Genomic DNA, 23,007 nt, shown 5'->3' with positions numbered 1-23,007 from the left:
GTTGTCTTTCTCTGCTGTGATTCATCCGTGTATTATGTAGATGGCTGTTTGTTTCATTGACTGCATGTCAGCTGCTTAAGGGCGCGTTCACACATGGCGTTAGTGCATGCGTTTTGAAACACATCACAACAGCTGAGAGGAGATTGCTGTCAACATTGCGTTCAGGAAACGCATGTGTTAATGCATTGTTAACACGTGTTAGCGCAGTGTTAACAAATGCGTTGACACATGCATTGACGCATGTGTTTTGTAAACGCAATGTTGACAGCCATGTTATCAGGAGAATCTTCTCTTCTCACTGCCACGTGTGAATGCACTCTAAAGGAGTTTACCACGTTTGCATGTTAAATCCTATACACAGGGTAGAGGATAACAGTCCGATTGTTGAGGGTCCAAATTTATACAGGTCTTATTGTGGTTTAATACATTTTCAAAAATGAAATGTGTACGAAATTTTTTTTGCCATCTTTTGCCAATAATAACTTTTTCATACTATGGTGTACGGAGCTGTGTGAACCCTCTTCATATAACCTCCACACCTCTGCGCCGTACAATTAAGGGCTAATCCTCACGTCCCCTGTGTCTTTTTAAAACTTTAATTGTGGTAATATGCACATTTTCTAAAGAGGCTACTTTAGGGGGAGTAGTCGGAGCTGAGGCTACACGGCGCGGCTACTCCACGCCCCAGTATCCTCTCGCATTAGGGCGCATTCACACGTTGCGTTTTGGTTGCGTTTTTTATTGCGTTTGAAACGCATATACAACAGCTGAGGAGAGGTGATTTGCCTAATTACATCACTGTTAACATTTCCGTTTACAAAATGCATCATAAACGCATGTGTTTTGCTAACACACACGTTAACATTGCGTTAACAAACGTAAACGGTAATATAATTAGGCAAATGACCTCTCATCAGCTGTTGTAATGCGTTTCAAACGCAATGAAAACGCAACCAAAACGCAACGTGTGAACGCGCCCTTAGGCCTACCCCGACAGCTTCAGCGCGTAACTCCTTGTCGCTGCGCACACTCGTCTGCGAAGCTGGGTTCTGCGAATGCGCAGTAGCTCCGGCTTCAGAGCCAAGACTGTGCAGCTGCGTACTCACACATGTATCTTGTATATACACATCACGTTTACACACAGACAAGTACATTATATACACACCACACATACAGCATATTCACACCCTAGATGCTGGGGCCCCATAGTGGCTGCTACCCCTGTGCCTCTGGTGGCGCTTACATTTGTGGCACTATCATTGGTGGCGTCCACAAGGTCACACCTTTGAAGAGAACAATGTACAGTAGCTAAAATTTGTAACGCTTGTAGAAATATTGATGACCTACAAATGGTTAAGAGAAGCATCTTTCAGTGCACATCACGGTGCGGGGCTTCAGTCCTGCCAACAAGATCATTAGGGCTCTCAGGATATTGTTACGTGCCGGCCTGGCCTTTCCCTCCAAGTGCAGTGCAGGAATTTCTTAAGGCACATCTGATGGTATCACTTACAGGCTCATGGTCACTACCCGCTCTGAGTGTTAGTTTGTCTGTGGCCAGACGCCAGATGGGACATTTGTTCTGGCACAGGATCCTGTTACATTTTACTTTTAATTCCCCAAAGTTAAAGAGCAAGTGAAGCCTTAATTTCATATTAATGCGCACTGTATTACTGAGATTAAAGGGATTGTCTATTGTGGACAATCACTTTTTGTTAGACGAGTAACCTGATAAGCTAATCATCAGGTGCTGAGATCCCCAGCAATTAGTTGTAAATTGTGGGAGAAACCAATAGCCAGCTCTTTAAACCGAACCTGTCATCAGGAATGTGATTTTTTAGCTGATGACAGGTTGCAAGAGCCTATGCTAAACTGATTTTAAAAATCAGTTCTGAATCATTTCAGTACTTTATAAAACGTCATTTCACATTACCTGGCTCCATGCCAGGAGCATGTGAGTCCTAGGGGTAGGGGGTAAAGCTGCAGCTTCCTATGTGCCTGTGCCTCAGTCTCCGCATGCATTCTTTTTCTCCTCCACACTCATCCAGCTCTCTCCCCATTTTTTGTCATGTGTATTGAGCAGGCAAGGGGAGGAAGATGAGTAGAGGAAGAATTCATGGAGGAGGCTGAAACAGAGGCTGAGGCACACACAGGCTTCTGGAGCTGCCCGATGGGACTCCCCACATGCTGCTGGCAGGGAGCCAGGTAATGTGAAATAAACTTTTATAAAGCACTGAATTTATTCAGAATGCTGAAGAGCATTACATCACTCCCAATAAAACAGACTGTATAGCTGACAGAATAACGCAACTTGATTTTTGCACAGTAACATCTAATTTTATTATCGATTATTTTTTATGTATAATTATAATGATCTATTCTTGAGTTTAAAGAATTTAGAGCAGAAAAAAGTCACACGTCTTGTATCATGAGAAGAATCTGAATTGATAGAAAGCAGTGGTCGTCCTTTCAGCATTCTAATCTCTTCTCCAGTATATGACCTTGTAGTTGAATCGTCCTCAAGATTTTATTTTTAGAAAAAAGAATTTTCTTTCTGAAAATAAGCACTAGTTCTGAGGAGCTTTTGAACAGTGGCACCTGGAAACAGAGGACTGGTATCATTGTAATGAAGAGAATTTCTGCTTTAATATCTCGTGAGGATTGTGCTGCAGTCGGGAGTGGGATTTTCACATTCAGCTACATCTTCTGACTGTAACTTTAAAGGGGTTTTCCCACAAAGCAAGTTGGGCTTGCTGATCAGTGGGAGTGTCAGTGATGGGACACCACGGATCACGAAATTAGTGGTCAAATGTACCCTAGTCGCACCCCTCGTCAGTTCCCCGAGATAACAAGAGCAGCCGGCTGCGCATCCGCAGGCTACACAGTTCATTTCTGTGGAGCTGATGGAGATTGCTGAGCACCATACTTGGCAAACTCTGTCAGCTTCATAGAGATAATCAGGGCATCCTGCGAATGTGCAAACTAGGCGTGCTGACGGGTGTGACAAGGGTACAACAGTCTCCCGTAATCACAATCCGTGGGGGTCCCATCACTGAGAGCAAGTGAGGCCCTAACTTGCTTTGTGTGAAAACCCCTTTAACAAAGGTTATGTCTGGTTCTGTGGCACCTAGGCATACGGCCTCTATGTATTATTAAAGGAGAGATTCTCTTCTTTAAAATGACACCAGCTGTGTTTCTATGTGCCACACATCAAAGTTACCCCTGTCAGCTTAAGGCATAATGGAGAAGGAGCCAGGAGCTGACAGATGCAATGGCTACAAGCAGCTCCGTGCACATAAGGGACTGGTGTAAGGAAAGTGTCATTGATAGACGTGAGAAATAGGGGCCAACGATTCTAAAGGCAATAGAGTCACTAGAAATTCACAATGGAATTTAGGGTTAATAGAGTTATGATGATGTTCCAAGTGATGCTGATAGGATTATATCTGAATAAATGTGGAATCCCTTTATCCATGGAAAAATAACACTTCCTTAAAATAAGCCCTAACCCTATTTTTACACTGAGAGTCCTAACGGACAGAGTCCAGTTCAGTCTAAATTTGTGTCTTTTGTACTTATTTTCTTCATACAAAACAACAACAATAATAATAATAATAATATAACTTAAATTTATGACAACCCACTAATAATTCCCCTCCTAAAGGAACGGGTGCATTTAAAGGAAATCTACCATCAAAATCCATCATGATAAACCAGAGACATAACTCATAGATCCAGGCACAGGGACTGTGGTATCTTCTTATATGTGTTATCCATGGCTCCTTCCTTCTAAAATCAAGTTTAAAAAATTTGCTAATGAACCTGAAGGGCTCTGGGGGTGTTACCATGTCCCCTCCTTTCTGTAGTGTCACAGGCTGTTACACTGTGCAGGATCACTTCCCCCCTCCCACTGTGTGATATTACAGTACACAGTCCCTCCATGCTGTAGCTTCACAGGCTGTTACGATGAGCAGATTAGGTTCCGATGTTCTGCTCATTGTAACAACTATGTGAAACGGCAGCATGGAGGGGCTAACAGAGCTCCTCCGTGTTGTAGCTTCACAGGCTGTTATACTGTGTAAGGAGCGCTTCACCCCTCCCACTGTGTGAGATTACATAAGGCAAAAGGAAGGGGGTAGTGCTGAGGGAGGATAAGACAGTGTAACAGCCTGTAAAGCTAGGACTAGCTCTAGAAACACACCCAGAGACCCTCAGGCTCATTAGAATAATTTTTAAAGTGGATTTTAAATGGATAACCAATAGAAGAAGATTACAATAGATCTATGAGTAGTGTCTCTGGTTTATCAGGATGGAATTTGTGTAGATTTTCTGTAAATGTAGGTTTTCATTCACAACCTTGGAATGTTTTTTTTTACAAATGGAAATGAGCTGGCAAATAAAGTGGCATCTTCTCAGCTCGAGTAGAGAGTGAATGTGAGAACACAACAATGGGAGATACTAATGATTAACACCGCGCCTGTGCAAACATTGCTCTGGAAGTGATGGGTGGGCCGCGGTGTATAAATACAATGCTTACATTCTCTATAGAGAACTGGGCTGGTTATATTACACCTGGCACATGATCCAATACTGGCAAAAAAAAAAGTACTAAAAATCCAATTGGGTCATGACTTGAATCCGCTTTGGTTTTGAAGCTCATGCTGTCCTTACCTGGCCAGCTAAATGCTTACCTTAATAAAATGATAATGATCCGAGTAATACAAGAATCTATGCAGCTTTATAATGATACAGGCCATGTTCACACATTGCTGTGTGCATTGCCACGTATATTTGCTTTACACGACCGCATACGAGGCAATGTACACCACAAACTCAGCGCTAGCAGAGCCTCCGGCTGGTGTTATGTCAAGTGCCCAGATATAAACATTGGTACTAAGTAATTGTGTTTCTTTTGCTTAACAATTTCCCCATCCACAGCTGCGTTCACTTCATCAGAGATGTGCCAGCCACTTGCAGATTGGTTAGTGCTGTGCCCTGCGGCTGAAGACCGTCACTTAACGCAGCAGTTTCCTGGCCACGAACCAATAGCATTAACATACAAGACTTGAATATTATTCTTACATCGCTGATATTTACCTCTTTTACTCACACTCCCCTTACCATCCATTAGTGTCTAATTGTCATAACTACTAAATAGTATTGCAGGTTATTTAGGCAGGACTCCGGGTCGCAGTGAGATCCTTTGACTGCGGTCACACATGGCGTTTTGAACCCGTTTTGGGCCCGTTTTTAAGCAGTCCTTCAAAAACGCATGCCTTTTTTTTTTAAAACGCATCTGTTTTTGACCAGTTTTAATTAAGATAATTGGTAAAACTTGTCAAAAACTGATGCATTTTCAAAAATTTTCAACATGCGGTTTTTAACGGACTGCTTAAAAAAGGGGCCAAAAATGGGTTCAAAACGCAATGTGTGACCGCAGCCTTAGGGTGAAGACACACATGGCGTTTTTGGGCCGTTTTTGGGCCGTTTTTACTAAGTGCGTTTTCAGATCGTTAAAAACGCATGCGTTTTTTGTAAACGCATGCGGTTTTGTCAGTTTTTCCGAAATTGCGCAATGAAAAACGGGCAAAAACGCATGCGTTTTCAAAAAACGGATGCGTTTTTTAACGCATGCGCTTTTAACTATCTAAAAACGGCCCAAAAACGGCCCAAAAACGCCATGTGTGTCTTCACCCTTAGGGCGCGTTCACACGTTCCGCTAGCGCCGCGTTCATAACGCGACGCTAGCGCACAGGGGGCGGAGTTTGGGGCGATCGCATATGTGTTTCCAGAGAAACGCATGCGATCGGGTTATTAATCACATGCGTTTCCCGGGAAACGCATATGCGATCGGCCCGACCCCCGCCCACTGTGCGCTAGCGTCGCGTTATGAACGCGACGATAGCGGAACGTGTGAACGCGCCCTTTCGGGGATGCGTTTTTGGGCCGTGGTGTGGCGTTTTTGGGCCGTTTTTAGTAAGTGCGTTTTCAGATTGTTAAAAACGCATCAGTTTTTTGAAAACGCATGCATTTTTGTCCGTTTTTCCGAATTTGCGCAATTAAGAACGGACAAAAACGCATGCGTTTAAAAAAAAAAACGCATGCGTTTTTAACAATCTGAAAACGCACTTACTAAAAACGGACCAAAAACAGCCTAAAAACGCCACGTGTCTTCACCCTTAGGCTGGCGCCACAGATAGTGCTTTGTCTGCGCTTGCAAACGCAGACAAAGTCGCGCCCACCGGGGCGGGCCTCGGCCCCGGCTCGTTCCCGAGGCCCGTCCCGGTGGGCGCGACTTTGTCTGCATTTGCAAGCGCAGAGAAAGCGCTACGTGTGGCGCCGGCCTTAGGGTGATGCCACACATGGCGTTTTTGGTACGTTTTTAGTCAGTTTTTCTCAATCATCTTAATAGATAAACAGGTTTTAAGCAGCAAAATGCATGGTAAACTGACTGAAAACGGATGTTTAAAAACAGACCAAAAAACGCCATGTGTGACATCACCCTTAGAAGGATGCAGCTGTTGTATATATGTCACTTGGAGAAGTATAGAAGACGACTTGGTAACATTGGGAGCATTTTACTTGATTTTTGATTTTAGGATCACATTTTTAAGGGAAGCAGTCATCAGGAGCCTTTTTTCTGGCTCCCCCATAGAGAATAGTGTGCACATTACCAAAGTCTTTGCATAATAAAACTGGCATTTTCTGATAAAAAAAAAAAGTGAGATGTAAGTTTACCTTTCTCTCTGCAGATATACAGGTTCAAAGCAGCCAAACGCATGGTAAACGATAAAAAAAGGATGCGTTTTTAAACGGACTGAAAATGCATGCTTAAAAACGGATCAAAATCGCCACGTGCGGCATCACCCATAGACGCATGATGGAGCGTTGACGCAAGGGTGGAGGGGGCTAACCGCTGCTCCGCACTGGCCCCTCCCCTGGCACCCTGGACGCTGCTCTGCGGAGAGAAGGAGAAACTTTCATCTAACTTTTCTTTTTATTGGAAAAAGCCTGTTTTATTACAAAGACACTTTGGCAATGTGCACACTATTCTCTATGGGGGAGCCAGAGGTTGTGAACACATCAGTCTGTTCACCGGTTACTGAAGAATTTCTCTGTAATTTAATATCCAATTTTTCATGCAATGATGGGTTATGTGTCTCCAAATATTCATATAAACATACCGTATATAATGAGGCCTTAAGAGGAACATGTCACCAGGTTGTAACCCACTAAACCGCCAGTCCCATCATGACTTTCTAGAATTCCCTCTTCAAGACATCTACCACCAGGATGAAGGAATGTAAACCAAGACCACTGACATACTGGTGTGTGCACCATCCGGCAGGATCTGCTCTTCTCTTCTCTGCTGCTTGTGCTCTGGCTGAGGGTCCATAGGTGTTAAAGGAACCTGGAGCCCCTCAGACTCATTTTCATAATTTTTAAGCCTTTTTTCCCTAGGCAGTCTGGCTCATTAGCCCTTCTGGCTCATTAGAATAATTATAAAAGTTGATTTTAGAAGGCAGGAGGCCATGGATGACATATATAAGGAGATTACCACAGCTAGGTACCTGGATATATGAGTAAGTGTCCCTGGGTTATCAGGACGGATTCTGGTGATAGATTTTCATGAAAGGTGAGAATTTCTCAGAAGACAATGAAAGCTTTTAGTGCCACTAAGGGAAACTAATGCGGCCGGATTAAGCACTTTTAAGAGGTTGTAAATGTTATCTTATAGCTTCTAAATATTATCGTATTGGATTTTGTTTGTGTAAATATGACTTATCTGGGATTCCTTTTAAAGCCTCCTCGCTAGAAGTGTGCGCCCGGCCCATTGTACGCAGAGCGAAGAGCGAGAAGCCGTCCTAGGAATCCATCCTACTCCTTCTGTTGACTCAGGTGTCTACATTCTCAAAGAAGTGGGAATCCTGCAAGAAAGATCTCCAGCGGCAACAGCCAAGACTGTGACGGGAAAATGTGGCTCATAATCGGGCTTGTCGTTTGTCAGTAAATTTATAACGGACAATAAAAAGCACATCAAGCCTCCATCCATCAGCCGCAATGGAAGGTTATTGCAGGAATGTGCACGGGGAGAACGACACAACAAACTGTATACAGCTGTGATGGTAAATTATGCATTAAACTGCTACTTTTTCAGCATCGCCAGGTTTTTTTCCTTAAAGGGGCTGGAAATAATGTAACACAAATAATTATAAACAAAATAGATACTTTGTTAGGTTTCCTGGCATCACCCTGTTATCACCAATCACTGACCTCAGAAATGCTGCTTACATGTAGTAATGTAGCATGATTAGCACAGGTTATTTCTTTATTTTAGATGATTTTATTGAATTTCCTAACAAGGAGCTGAGTAGTTATTTTAATGCACTTTGAAAATCCACTGGGGAATCAGGTTTATAAAGGTTAATGGATCCCCAATGTATTATCCAGACTGGATACATCCCTTAGGCCAGTGACACATGTGGCGTTTTCGAACCTGCATTAGGCTGTTTTTCAGCAGTCCGTTAAAAAACACAGGCGTTTAAAAAAACGCATGCGTTTTTTGAAAATACATCAATTTTTTGACCATTTTCCAATTATCCTTATTAAGATAATTGGAAAAACCTGTCAAAAACGAATGCGTTTTCCAAAAACCACATGCATTTTCCAAAAACCTCAAGCTTTTTCAAAATCGCATGCGTTTTTAAAACACATGGGTTTTTTTAACGGACTGCTAAAAACAGCCCAAAACTGGGTTCAAAACGCCACGTGTGCCGCCAGCCTTAGGGCGCGGTCAAACGGTGAGTTTGGTTGCGTTCTGAAACGCAAATGTAAATAGTAATGTAATTAGGCAAATCGCCTCATCTCAGCTGTTGTAATGCGTTTCAAAACGCAATGAAATTGCAACCAAAACGCACTGTGTGACCGCACCCTTAGGGCGCGTTCACACGTTGCGTTTTGGTCGCGTTTTCATTGCGTTTGAAAGGCATATACAACAGCTGATGAGAGGTGATTTGCCTAATTACATTACCGTTTACGTGTGTAAACGCAATGTTAACGCATGAGTTAACAAAACGTGTGTGTTAACGCACACGTTAACGCGTTGTTAACACATGCGTTAACATCGCGTTTACGATGCGTTTTGTAAACGGAAATGTTAGCAGCGATGTAATTAGGCAAATCACCTCTCCTCAGCTGTTGTGTATGCGTTTCAAACGCAATGAAAACGCAGGTCAAAACGCAACGTGTGAACGCGCCCTTACGGTGGTGGCACATGTGGCGTTTGAACCCGCTTTTAGGCCGTTTTTAAGCACTCTGTTTTTTAAGGAACTGCTTCAAAACGGCCTAAAAACGGGTTCAACGCTAACGTGTGCCACCACCCTTACTCTATAGTACTGGGATATGCCCGCTAAAATGAATAAGAACTGTGTAATGCTTTGTTAGCCCTATGGAGGCGCCACAGAGAACAGCATGAAGACGTGTAATCGGATTATTGTGAGCCATCTAATGCTTCATATCTGCTACATATGACACGTGGAGATTTATATATGGGAAGGCTCCTCTGTACACCGCTGTATACACCGCTGTGCAGAGGCCGATCAAAGGTGATAACATTATCTTCTATAATGACATAGGGCATAGGTTACCTTTTAAAAGTCTATATAAAGTTAGTTAATTTATGTAGTACAAGTTCTCTTGCTTCTGGTTAGTGAATAAAAGGGGGTGAACTGGGCCACTTTTTGTAGTGCATCACTATTTGTGGCCACTAGGAGGAGCCCTATAGCCCCTGTCCTGTCCAAATGGCCGTATTATTTATTAGCTTTCAGTTGAATATCCAAGGATTCTGTTTCATTATTGTATCTTCTGCAGATTTTACATCCTATTTAAGAAAACTACTATCAGGATTAGCTACAACATGCAATAACTGCTCTGCTCCCTCACCTTGTATCTCCATCTACCCTCCATTATAGATTGTTTTATGTTTTGTACTTACCTTATATACTCGAGTATAAGCCTAGTTTTTTTAGCACAAAAAGATGTGCTGAAAAGCCAAACTCGGCTTATACTCGAGTAAAAAATATATAAATTTTACCAGGTTTTTGTTGTAAAATTAGGGGCCTCGGCTTATACTTGGGTCGGCTTATACTCGAGTATATACGGTACATTTGTTCTTGTTTTAATGTAATGTATGTGACCTCCTTACTGATTGTACAGCCCAATGGAACTAATGGTATAAATAAATAATAATAACATATCTTCTACAAATACCAAGAAGTGAAGTATTATACACAACTTTCTTCTGCACTATAATTTAACAAATTTTGTAACCCTGCAAAACTGAGCTGTAATCCACCCCCACCTCATCCACCATCTACAGTATAGCAGTATGTATTTATGTTACAACACAATGGGACATGAGATAGCATTTGTGCTTTCTTTATTGCAGGTTTTGCTTATTTTTGAGGAATTATTATATAGTAACTCCAGATATTGTGATCATCAGAATCCAGAACCATGAGAAAACTGATGCCTAAAACACAGCGCCCCCTTCAGGTGAAACATATTTTCCTATTAAAAACATTGTGTCATCAGATAAATATTTTATATTTATGTATTTTTTTTCCATTCACAAGCTAGAATACATTTACTATATTTATGTATTTTAGCTCTGGCTTTAGCAGGGTATTGGATCTGAAAGGTCAGTGGCTAAAACGTTGTGACCAATCAATTCTTTTCCCAGGTGATTTGGCGAGGGGTGTAAGCGTACATGCAGCGTTGAGTATATGATTGAAGCGTGTATTGCGTGTACACCCAGGCACTTTGTTCACTGTCTATGGGACTGACTGATACAGCTGAGTAAAGCTTCTCTTTCAGCCTCATTTATACTGAATGGAGTAGCAAGGCTCATACTCAGCAGCTACATTTACAACTACATGTGAGTATTAAATACTGAGCGTGCTCCGACCTCTTTTCCAGTGATCCTGGAGACTCCATTAGAGGGAACGATCCTATGGATGAGCGATAACCATGTAGAAAGGAAAACCCCTTTTTAATGATTTAATATTATGGTGTATAATTAAAGAGGCTGTTTAATGGACCTTTACTAATCTTGAAAACGCTGACATTGAAGGCGATTTAGCTTTCCCCTTGCACAGTGTTGTCGTCAGTCTCTGTGAATAGGATTGTAACGCACTTTACTGCCTGAATGTTACAGCGGAGCAGGGAAATAACTCTGCTGTATGTGCAGGTCCATCACTCAGATCATGTGTGAGATTCCCACCTATTATCATGATGAAACCTCTCAGAGATTATGTTTTCCTTCCCGGGTTTCTATATATTGTTCTTGTTCATTTTATGGTTTGTGTTCAATTAACATATAGAACCTATTTAGGAGGTAAACCTTCTCTTGAGGGCCCTAAACACATCCTCAATCTATTCTTCAGTCTTAAATTCTTTCCTTTTTATTCCCATTGCATTATTGTTAACAACTAATTATTGAATTATGCAAGACTAAATGTGACTTGGTCCCCTAGCAAATGAACGTACAGGCAGTCCCCCGGTGTAAGTACAAGATAGATTCCATAGGTCTGTTCTTAAGTTGAATTTGTATGTAAGTCGAAACTATATATTTTATAATTGTAGATCCAGATAAAAAAAATTTTTTGTCCCACTGACAATTGTAGTTTCAAAATTGTTTGCTGTAATGGGACCAAGGATTTTCAATAAAGCTTCATTACAGACACCTTACAGCTGATCATTGCAGTCTGGGACTATAGTAACATCCACAGAGGTCACAGGGGGCAGAGGAGTCCATCTGTAACTAGTGGTCGTCTGTAAGTCGGGTGTCCTTAAGTAGGGAACCGCCTGTATTTCGTTTGCAACACTATTTGTGCGTATAGATCACAGCCCCCATAGAGCTCCATAGAGCTCTATGAAACCCGAGCAACAAGCAGGAAGCCATGTGCAAAATAAAGTGTAGGTTGCAGCTCTATGAATCTTTGGGCTAATTGCGGGACGGCCAGTTGGCTTCTTAATGAAGAGGGGAGGGGTGAGTGCTCCCTTCTCCACCCGCATGGCATATGCCAGTGATGGCAAACCTTTTCGAGACCAAGTGCACAAATTACAACCAAAACCCATTTATTTATTATTTAAGTGCCAAAACAGCAATTTAAGCAGTAACTTATTGCTCTCTGTTCTACCACAAATTTAACAGAAGAAGGACCTACAGGGCGCGTTCACACGTTGCGTTTTGACCTGCGTTTTCATTGCGTTTGAAACGCATATACAACAGCTGAGGAGAGGTGATTTGCCGAATTACATCACGGTTAACATTTCCGTTTACAAAATGCATCGTAAATGCGATGTTAACGCATGTGTTAACAACGCGTTAATGCATGCGTTTTGTTAATGCATGCGTTAACATTGCGTTTACAAATGTAAACGGTAATGTCATTAGGCAAATCACCTCTCATCAGCTGTTGTATATGCGTTTCAAACGCAATGAAAACACGACCAAAACGCAACGTGTGAACGCGCCCACATCGATAAACCGCCCCTGTCCATACCTTCTCACTCTTTCTACAGTCCGAAGAAGCCAAGTATGTGTTGCTTTAAAATAATGCTGAGAGCTGAGAGCTCTCATCCTCTATAATACTAGTCCTGTATATAATACACTGCACTACTGATCTCTATATACCGGGGGTATCTCATCCTCTATAATACTAGACCTGTATATAATACATTGCCTGTGACTGCAGGTAGATTCTTTGAGTCGTGTCTGGTGAACTTGTTGGGGCAATGTGGCCTAGGTGCCCACAGAGAGGGTTCTGAGTGCCACCTCTGGCACCCATGTCATAGGTGCGCCACCACTGGCATATGCGATCGTCTGTGGCCAGGCCCAGAGCATTTTGATTCCGATTTGTAGGGTGCAATAAATATTGATATTTTTTATTTGCTATCAAGTAATTTTCTTCCCAACTTTTGGGACACTATCACATTTTGCGTTTTGAATGCATTATTCCAAAACACATGCATTTAGTGGAAACGCACATGCGTTTGGTTCAAGCCTCTCCCACTGTGTTTCCGATGTGTTCAAAAAAGTGCCTTAGGCCGCGGTCACACGTTCCACCAGGCGTCCGTTCATAACGCGACACTAGCGCACAGGGAGCGGTCCTCGGCCCGAACGCACTTGCGTTTCCAGGGAAACAAATGCGATTGACAAGCCTGAAACGCCTGTGCGTTCGGCCCGAGGATCGCCCCTGTGCGCTAGCGTCGCGTTATGAATGGACGCCTAGTGGAACGAGTGACCGCGGCCTTAGAGGTTTTCTAAAGCTGGCTTCTGTGTAAGGCTATTTGAGGATATTTGGAACATCTCCACCAAATGAATCCGATAAAAATTGGTAGGTTAAAGGAAATCTACCACATTGATTTAATCTCTGCAAAGCACCACAAGGGCATTTTAGAGGTTAAAAATCAGCCTACGGGCTTACCTAGCGGGCTGACTGCTGCAAAAAAAATATTTTCTGTAAATTATCCTGAAGGGCTCTGGGGGCGTTAGCGGTGCTCTGACTGCGCACCCCCACAGTGTTTCTAACCCGCCCAACATCATTGGGAGGGGAGGGCTGCAGGAGGCAACGGGTGGGTTAGATGCAGGGGATTTTCCTGGATTATGATATTGATCACATTAAGAAGAGGTCTCCCATATTATATTGGTGATGGTGAGCCTTCTCGCAACCCCACAATCAGCCAATTGAAGTGGCACCGACACATCTCTGAGCAGTGTTCCTCAGGTTAGTGATGATACGTACATCCACATGGCTGATTTACAGCTGGGCCGATTGTCCCATTTAAAGGAGTTTTCCCGCAAAGGAAAATTTTCACATCTCAATCCCCTAGTGATGTTAATACAATAAAGATCATTTAGCCCCTTACTTTACAATATTACTCAGTGTTATTGCTGTTTTAGTGCCTATGTCTCCCTCGGCTGCTCAGTGTAACATTCTAGGGTGTCGGTGGGGACTCTCTAAGCAGACACATTATGATCCATCTGGTTCTGTGGGGTGACAGTGTGGTTAGATTATCAGGGTACAGGTGTTTATACACTTTCATCTGGCTTCTGACATTGTACTAACACACTGATACATTGAGAGAGAGAGAGGAGAGAGAGAGATCAGAGATGCATGAGATGATTACACAGAAGCTGATAGATCATTACACTGTGAGCTCTACTACATCTCACAGATATGTGCCTGCCTCCCCCTTCCCCCTGGTTGCTTATCTCCTTGTAGTTTGTAGCCTCTCTCTCTGCTAATCATGTGCTGACAGGACGTGATCAGTCTGTGTCTCTGAGCTCCGTGCAGGGGGCGTGGCTACAGACAGTAATCTCAGCTCCACGATCTCGCACAGAAATCCAAGATAGCGCCCGACCCTAAGTGTGAAGTTACTGGGTCGTGTCTAGGGGATACTGAAATTGTGTACAGGAGGACTGATAGAGACAGGTTGGACTTATATCTGTGAAATGCTGCATTTTTGTAAATAACAGTGAATTATAAAATGTGTTTTTTTGTTATCCTGAGTAGATATAAGAAACTTGTCTTTGTGGGAGGAATACCCCTTTAAGTAAACGGGGCTGAGCTGCAATACCAAACACAACCACAATACAATGTAGAGCACCGAGTTTAGCATGGAGTTATGAGACTGCAGCCCCACTCCTCTAGCCGCTACAGTCTCTTAAAAAATTGATTGAGGTTTCTAGGAGTTGGATAAAGTTAGGGCTGCGTTCACATGTGGCATTTTAAAACCCAATACAACAGCTGAGGAGAGGAGATTTGCCTAATTACATTGCTGTTAACCAAATGCAATGTAACACACATCATAATATTGCGTTAACATTTGCAGGTTGTACACTGTTAACGCATTGTCCCCGTTCATGCAGTTTGTTTAAAGCATTGCGTTAACATTGCTTTTTTTGTAAACATAAAACACAATTTAGTTAACAGCAATGTCATTAGGCACATCTCCTCTCCTCAGCTATTGTATTACATTAGAATAAGCAATGTAAACGCCATGTGTGACCGCAGCCTCCAGTCTGGGCAATCCTCTTTAATACATAAGGTATTATGTGTTAGAAAGTAGTAACATAATAAGACGTATTGTTGCAATCTTAGATGTGCCCTTGGGTTTCACTTTCTTGTATCACTTTGTTTGATATAAGAACTCTCATAGAGCGCAGTGGGATCGTAAAGATCTAGGTGTGAACATAGTCCAAGCAGCCGGGGAACACCAGGTAAATGAACAACTAAACGACTCCAAAGCTCCTAGCAAAAGTTTCATCTGTGCCTTTCATTGCAGAGTGTGTATCCCCCCCCCCTGCTCTGAGGTTTTGGGGCAGCACCGATCGCCATTTATCTTCTTATTTTAACAAGGTGCTGAGTGCTAAAAGCGTTGTATGTGCGCGCTGTCTGCAAGCCATTGTAGTGGCTTAGTTTAGTCAATGAGCCCCCTCCTCTCCCCTTGCTGTCCTGTAGGGGGTAAAGCCCTGCACACTAGACGGAGGAGGGAGCAGGGAGGAGTCAGGCGTGATATTTGTGTGTCTCTCAATTGATGGATGACTGCTGTTATGTGCCTCTGTGTGTGTGCGCTTTCTCTCCCTCTTATTTATACTGGTACCAAGCCTCAGACACAGATAAGGCTCCCTGTGCACAGGGAACTCCAGACACAGCAGCACAGGAGACTTCCTGCACAGCTCCAATGAATTAGGAAGGTGCTGGCTGCATTGTGAGCGCAGCATTTTCCTAGCAGCCCGAGAGCAAAAAAAAGGAAAAGGGAAAAGATTTCTGTGTCTTTGTAACACTAGAAGCTGAAAAGATTGCAATTTTTTTTTTTTGTTACAATTTTTTTTCTCTAATTTTTTTTAATTTTTTTGTAATTTTTGTTTTATTCTTTTCACACTGGGATTTGCCGAAGGAATTTGGAAGCTACCTGGGATCCTGCTCAGGACTCTGATGATTTAAAGGGCTCAGCTCAGTGTTAGGCTGGAAACGTTCATCTGGCAGCATGGCTGTAAGGGGATATTCTACCTTCTCATTGTGGCTCAGAGCCGGAGTGTGGATCTTGGCTTGGAGCAGCATCTGCCAAGTGTGTGCCAATGGATGCCCAGCCTTGTGCTCCTGTAGCGGAACCACAGTGGATTGTCATGGGTTGGGACTTAAAATGGTTCCAAAAAATATCCCGAGGAACACGGAGAGGCTGTAAGTATGACCTTCGGGTTCGCTTTTTACTATGTTTAGTGTTGTTATATTGATGTTTAGTGTCTTAGTGTTGTTATATTTTACTTTTACTCATACATTGATATCCATATAATGCTCTTTTTCAAGTTTTATTTCGCAATTTTTAAAATGACTCATGTATATATCAGTATTCCAATACAAAGTATCAGTACTCAACATTACAATCCCTCTCACTTTACAGCGTACAACAAAATAATATGCCACACATATTCATTACATTATGATATTGTATCTAGCTATTATTATACCTGTTTAGTCAACAGTATATGGAAATTTGAAATTATTCTTTATGTATATACATCGTATGGATGTGTGTTTATATAATGTCCACATACATATAACATATGTATATATGTGTTAAATTATACTTTTTGTGTATTATACTCTGCTATATACTTCTATGCTTTAGTTGTCCTTTGACATTGCATTTCATTCCCGAAAACTTTATCAGCAATATTATTATTCTTTATTATTTCCATGGTGCTGTGTACAAGGTGCTCAGTTACATTAGATTAAGCAATAGGATTAGGACTGTTGTACTGAACTGGCATCCCCATAACTCCATTATCTTATCCTATTTTGTGCTGCTCTTTGGTTAGCTAACAGTCTGAGTTATACGTAATGTAATAATGTTACCTGCAGTCCTATGTAAAACTATAGATGCCTCAGAATGATCACCATATGTGGTATCTATGTGAACAAATCTGGTATTTGCTCTCCAGATCTTTCATTTTCTTATGCAGTCTTAATGTTTTCTTGTCACAAGTAAAACTGGAAAGAGTTGCACTTCATTGTATAAACTTGTGCAGACACTTGAGGTTGAACTCTGCGAGTTGTGTTATCTAAGAAGGTTCCAGGCACTTTAGGTTTTCATCCGCAGCAGTAAAGTGCGACACAGGGGGGTGTGCTGCAGCTATATGTATAATGGTATAAGTCCTCATCTTTATGTCTGACTTGTTGTATATTGTTTGTAATCTTTTGTTAGGTCTTTTATGCATTTTGTGGTGCATAATGCTTTCAAAATCCACAGTCATAATGGTGCAGAGTTGTATTTTCCGTACCCTGATCACTGGCGTAACGCAGGATATTGAACGCACAGTCGCTATGTCTTCTCTGTAATAAGTGTTTAATACCTTGTATCTCATGGCCATCGATTCTAAGGCGAATAACAAATTATACATCACTGTTATCCATTACAAGAGCGAACCTCCTGCCCAGCGCCTTGTGGAAACTGCATGGTCTGTGCGTGTGAATAGTTTATTAGATACAGTATAGGAAGTTTTATAAATGGACTATCCAGAAAAGCTTATACATTGTTACATTGTTCACTTTTAAGTATCACATTGGAGACTAGGATGGATCCAGCTCGGGAGGGCTCTGCAGTACATTTCACCCCATATCTGACCGTGATTAGAAGAAGTAGAGGAAGTAATATATTTATTATATTGTTTATATTTCATGACACTTTTCTACTCACGTGAAGGTTTGTACATCTATAATTGCCAGAAAGTTTTATTGCCAGACAGTTTTTGAATTGACCGCCTCTATCTGCCACGTTCTCATTTTATTTTTGTGATGCATTTATAGCAAGTCGTGCAGTGGGCTGTCGATATGTACATTCAACATAAGAGACCGGGTTATGTAAGTAAGTAGACTGAAGTAAGGAGCTGGAGTTTTTTGGCCTATCGGTTTGTATAGATTAAAATGCACTGCAATAAATAGCCATGGGCCTCAGCTAAATAGCTCCAAATATTAATAAATGCTGCATAATTCCTAAAATAATATGCAGTAAGGTCCCTTTAATCCAGCAATCCAGAAATCTGATTATACAGTACAGAACCGTAAGATAGCTACAGAACATTGAGCACTGAGAAAAGTTTACTCTTGTGTGTTCTCTTCCTTCCTAGTTAAGTTACATAATACAAACCTAAAGATATATAGGCAGTCCCTGGGTTACGTACAGGATAGGTTCCTTGGGTTTGTTCTTAAGTTGAATTTGTATGTAAGTTGGGACTGTATATTTTATAATTGTCGCTCCAGATAAAATGTTTTTGTGTCCCAGTGACAATTGGATTTTCTAAATTTTTTTGCTGTAATGGGACCAATAAAACCTCATTACAGACACCTTACAGCTGATCATTGTGGCCTGTGAGTAAAGTAAAGCATCCAGAGAACTTCATTAGAGGTCACAGGGGGGCAGAAAGGTCAGTTTTTAACTAGGGGTCGTCTGTAAGTCGGGTGTCCTTAAGTAGGGGACCGGCTGTATATGGAATATCTAATCATCTGGGAACTTTGCCTCTGTACCTGGAATATAACAGGGGCACCCCTGCTCCCTCTTTATGTGTACCCAATTTATAGCGATTCCCTCTATCTGGTCGCAGATACCTTTCGTTTGTGTCTAGTAATGTTATACATGGAAATGGTTACATAAACACATAAAGGTAAAAGTAAATTGGAGGGAAAATCCTGGAATGTCAAACTCCTTGACAGAAATCAGATCATTTTCCCCCTTTGTATGGAAGTGGAGCTAACATTACACATCCACGGAGAAGTCTCAGTTTATACCCTGGAGCTGTACACATATGAAGCGCTACAATGACTAATAAGTGACAAGCGTAAAAAACCTTGATGAATTCCATTAAAACTATCGGGAAGTTTAATAAGAACCATAACTTCTAGCGAGGCGTGAAAGCTGTCAAATGTTCTCCATACGATACATTGCTGGGATGTTTGAGGAGTACAAGGAGCTTGTTCTGTCTTCTGGGATCCTTTATCTTTAAGATTTCTTTTTTTTTTCGTTTTAGTGCAATGCATTGGTATTCCTCACCTCGGTCCAAGTAATTATGCGCTGCCTATGTTTAGATCATTTAGATAGCAGTGCACGGAGAAAATTTCCTGCCTTTCATTTGCCAGACCATCTGGAAAAGATGCCGTGTGCTCTGCAGAGCCTGCGTGTGCATGGAAACTGTGGAAGGGAACCTTTTAGCTGCGGTAATTCTATGCGTCTGTTTAAGCTTTGAAGGGGGGTTATGCTTTTGGCTTTTTCTTAGAGGGGCATTCGAATGATAACATACTCCTGCTGCGAGGACCCCCGCTGATCAGCTGCAACGTGGAAGGGAACCTGTCAGTGTGTGCTCAGCTCTCCCTTAGGGCCACTGCAGGGGAGGCATTACAGAAGAGATGTTTCTGACCTATAGGCTGGGAATACAGTGGATTGTATGCACTGAGTGTAATACTGTATGTATTTCTCGTAATCTCATGTACACAGAATTTACTCACATGGATATTGATGTGAGTCGTGTGATTATAGATTCTGCAGCATCTCAGCCTTTTTTTTTTTTAATTGAGAGATAATATTTAATCGATGACGAAATCTGAAGACACACACACACACACACACACACACACACACACACACACACACACACACACACACACACACACACACACACACACACACACACACACACACACACACACACACACACACACACACACACACACACACACACACACACACACACACACACACACACACACTCCTGCAGGTGTAAGGTTTTTGTTTCCTGCGTTGGTCTACTTGGCTTTTATCAATTAAAACTAAATAAAGGATTGGTCTGAATTTCCCCCTTTGGACCATGACAAAAACTTCATGAAAATCTGTAGTGTAGCTGCACGTAGATTGACCGCAGGATTCACTGCACAGGCAATGTGTGCAGGTACCAGTAATGTAATGGTGGATTGATACATTGTTCCATCAAATTATGTATAAAAGGAATCTGTCATAACAATTTGGGCCCGCAGGCTATCAGCAACTTTTTATAAGGCATGGGCAGGGTCACAATAATGTCCTTCCATATTCTGGGAGATTTAGTATTAGACTGAAAAAGACATTTGAACTCTGTATACAGATGTCTCAAGGAGTCACAGGGGTGGAGAAGAGTCACACTGGGGCGTCCACTCATGGCTTGTATAATCTCTGTTAGCGCTGAACACTACAGTAAGGAGTCGCAACCAGGGACTGGGGTAAGTGCTGAACACTACAGTAAGGAGTCGCAACCAGGGAATAAGGCAAGTGCTGAACACTACATTGAGGAGTCATAACCAGGGACTGGGGCAAGTGCTGAACACTACAGTAAGGAGTCGCAACCAGGGAATAAGGCAAGTGCTGAACACTACATTGAGGAGTCATAACCAGGGACTGGGGCAAGTGCTGAACACTACAGTAAGGAGTCATAACCAGGGACTGGGGCAAGTGCTGAACACTACAGTGAGGAGTCATAACCAGGGACTGGGGCAAGTGCTGAACGCTACAGTGAGGAGTCTCATTAGACCTCAGGATCCTGCTGGTCACGCAGGATTATGTATGTACGGTATATACACACAGGCTGTATATAATGTATGTACAGTGACCAGCCATCCTTGGTCACTTTTGAAAATCTGTGCAAGTAATGTATGAAGTGAAGGGCAGATGTACGTATGTGTGTGTGTGTATATATATATATATGTAAATGTGTTCCAATATTCAGCAGCGGTTTGGCCCCGTTGTCACTGGATGACCCCTTTCTGCAGCCTCTTGTTTCTCTGGATCAGTGGGGTCCTAAAGGTCAGACCTCCACTGTACCTCTACATTAAAATAAATGCACTTCCCAAATATGGCAGGTCCTCCAGAGAGGAGGACTCCCGTTTGTGGCTCATAGAATTTTTTTTTTTTATGTATAATTCACTGAATATTTTTGAAGGTAGTAAAACTGTATGAGACATGGTCCTCCTGGAGACCTGTCTTTTGGGTCAGTGGCTACTGTGCCATGTAAAGTGCTTTTTTTGCTCCGGGCTACAACTTATAATAAACAACATTCCGAGTCTGAGCCATTAAATTGCAATTGGTTCTAGTGCTGCAGATTGTTTCTTGTGTATGGTCTTGGTTAGGATAAAATCACCGGTCATCAATGGAGATATTGTACACTCAGATCTGTTTTGCCGTGAATGAAATCTCAGATTTACAAATCAACTTTTGCAAATATCTCAGGGTTGGCAGGAGGCTGTTTCATGAGAACAAGATGTTTGCTTTGTACATGGAGGATTTGTGATGTTGGTGTCGCCGGAACAAACCTTTATCACTGAATTAAGTTCCCTCTCCTGTAAAGGTGTGAATACACCTTCAATGGATGTGAGGAGGCAACTATTGCTTCTATCTTCTCTCTATGTATGACCTCTGATGGCGGATTATTCCTTATTGATTATGAAGGATTGGGCATGTTCATATTCAACATGCCCAGTCATCCTTTCGCACTACATATACTTCTCGGTTGCAGTCGCTGGCTGTGGTCTCTCTGCAGAGAGAACGATGGACTCCTGCCTTCAATCCCTCTTGTTATTACGACACAAATCGTCTGCCAAAGTCAGATCATGGGCCAGGGTCTTAGGCATGAGACCCTCACAAATTTAATATTGATCAATCCATCAATATCATTATCCTGTAAAATCTATTTAGAATGGTGTTCAACTTGTGGCTCTGCTACTATTGCGTTATTAAAGCATAGCTATAAAAGGGGATGAAAAAATATGGCTGCTTTCTTGCAAAAACAGCGCCACACCTGACCATGGTTTGTGCCGGTATTGCAGCTCTGCTCCATTCATCTCTACACACATGAGTTGCAATGGCAGCACAAACCATGGTCCTACATGAAGCTGTTTTTGCAAGAAAGCAGCAATGTTTTTCAACCTCCAGACATCCCCTTTAAGACCACTGTTGAGGGATCTTATGCTCAAAGCCTGATCATAACATTGTGTTACAATACCCCTGCAATATAGAGTAGAGCACATGCTTGATTGATCCAGTTCCATGAATCCCTCATGTGGATTTGTTAAAAGAAAAATGCTGCACAGATGCAAATCATTTTTCGATCTGTCATGAATGCATGAAAATAGCCAATTAGAAACCTTGATCAAGCTGGACAAATCCAAAGAGATTAGTCTCCTTTTTAACTTAAAGGGGTTGTCCGGAAACTCCTGTTGGTTACACTGAAAAACGACCGAGGAGCCCAAAGACCTTCATAGCCCCTAGAGGTTCATAGTGGTTGTCCAGCACGAGATCCGACCTGTTATGTGTCATTAATGGCATATACAGCCTGGGTTGTCCCATTTCTGGCCTACAGTAAATAGGTTTATGCTGGCGTCAGATCAGCTGAGAAATTGTCGTTCCGTTTTCCGATGGTAGAAGGTAATTGGCCAATTAACTCTTGTTTGTTCGATAATAAAAATAAATAAACAGGAGTCGCGTTTTATCGTGTTATTTGTGGAAATTTTGTCGCTTTATTTGTAACTGGTCAGTCTTTAACTTTATGAGAAAACTACTACATTTTATTGGTACACACTGGTTAATGGGGCGATTACAGGTAGCACATAACATCCCTTGTATTTGGGCCATGGACTGCTCCTAACCTGTACCTACTAATGAATAGCATCTGTTTATTGGGACTGAATAGGGGACTGTCTTAATTTTGCTAATCATTGGAATGGGCAGGTCTTCAGGTTAGTCATTAGTAATGAATCGGGGTTGTCAAACCTTCTCATTGTGCAGAGACTGTGGCTTGTGTAAATTCTCAGCCACTTGCTTCATTTGTAACTTGTTGTTGAGGTGTAAGGGACACTTACTAGTTGATACAATTTACTAGTTACAGTTGTGGCTCAGTATTATTTTAATGTCTCGATCCTTTCT

At 42.0% G+C, this 23,007-nt stretch overlaps 1 protein-coding gene across 3 annotated transcripts in view; it reads left to right on the top strand.

The window, feature by feature from the left end:
- The window catches only part of SLIT1 (slit guidance ligand 1), a 247,857-nt gene that overhangs the window by 2,999 nt on the left and 221,851 nt on the right, over positions 1-23,007 (top strand). Inside the window, exons 2-4 of one of the 3 annotated variants that reach the window (XM_072130996.1) lie at positions 7,802-8,123; positions 10,445-10,551; positions 15,964-16,247. In XM_072130996.1, the coding sequence (XP_071987097.1) occupies positions 16,054-16,247 (194 nt within the window). In that variant the 5' untranslated portion in view covers positions 7,802-8,123; positions 10,445-10,551; positions 15,964-16,053. The remainder of the gene's footprint in view (positions 1-7,801; positions 8,124-10,444; positions 10,552-15,963; positions 16,248-23,007) is intronic. The other 2 variants (XM_072130997.1, XM_072130995.1) reach the window with 2 other exon arrangements.

This window comes from Engystomops pustulosus, chromosome 11 (genome assembly GCF_040894005.1).
Source record: "Engystomops pustulosus chromosome 11, aEngPut4.maternal, whole genome shotgun sequence".
NCBI classification, from domain to species: domain Eukaryota; kingdom Metazoa; phylum Chordata; class Amphibia; order Anura; family Leptodactylidae; genus Engystomops; species Engystomops pustulosus.
The sequence above is the reverse complement of the archived record's forward strand: the minus strand, read 5'-3'. Positions and strand labels throughout refer to the sequence as shown.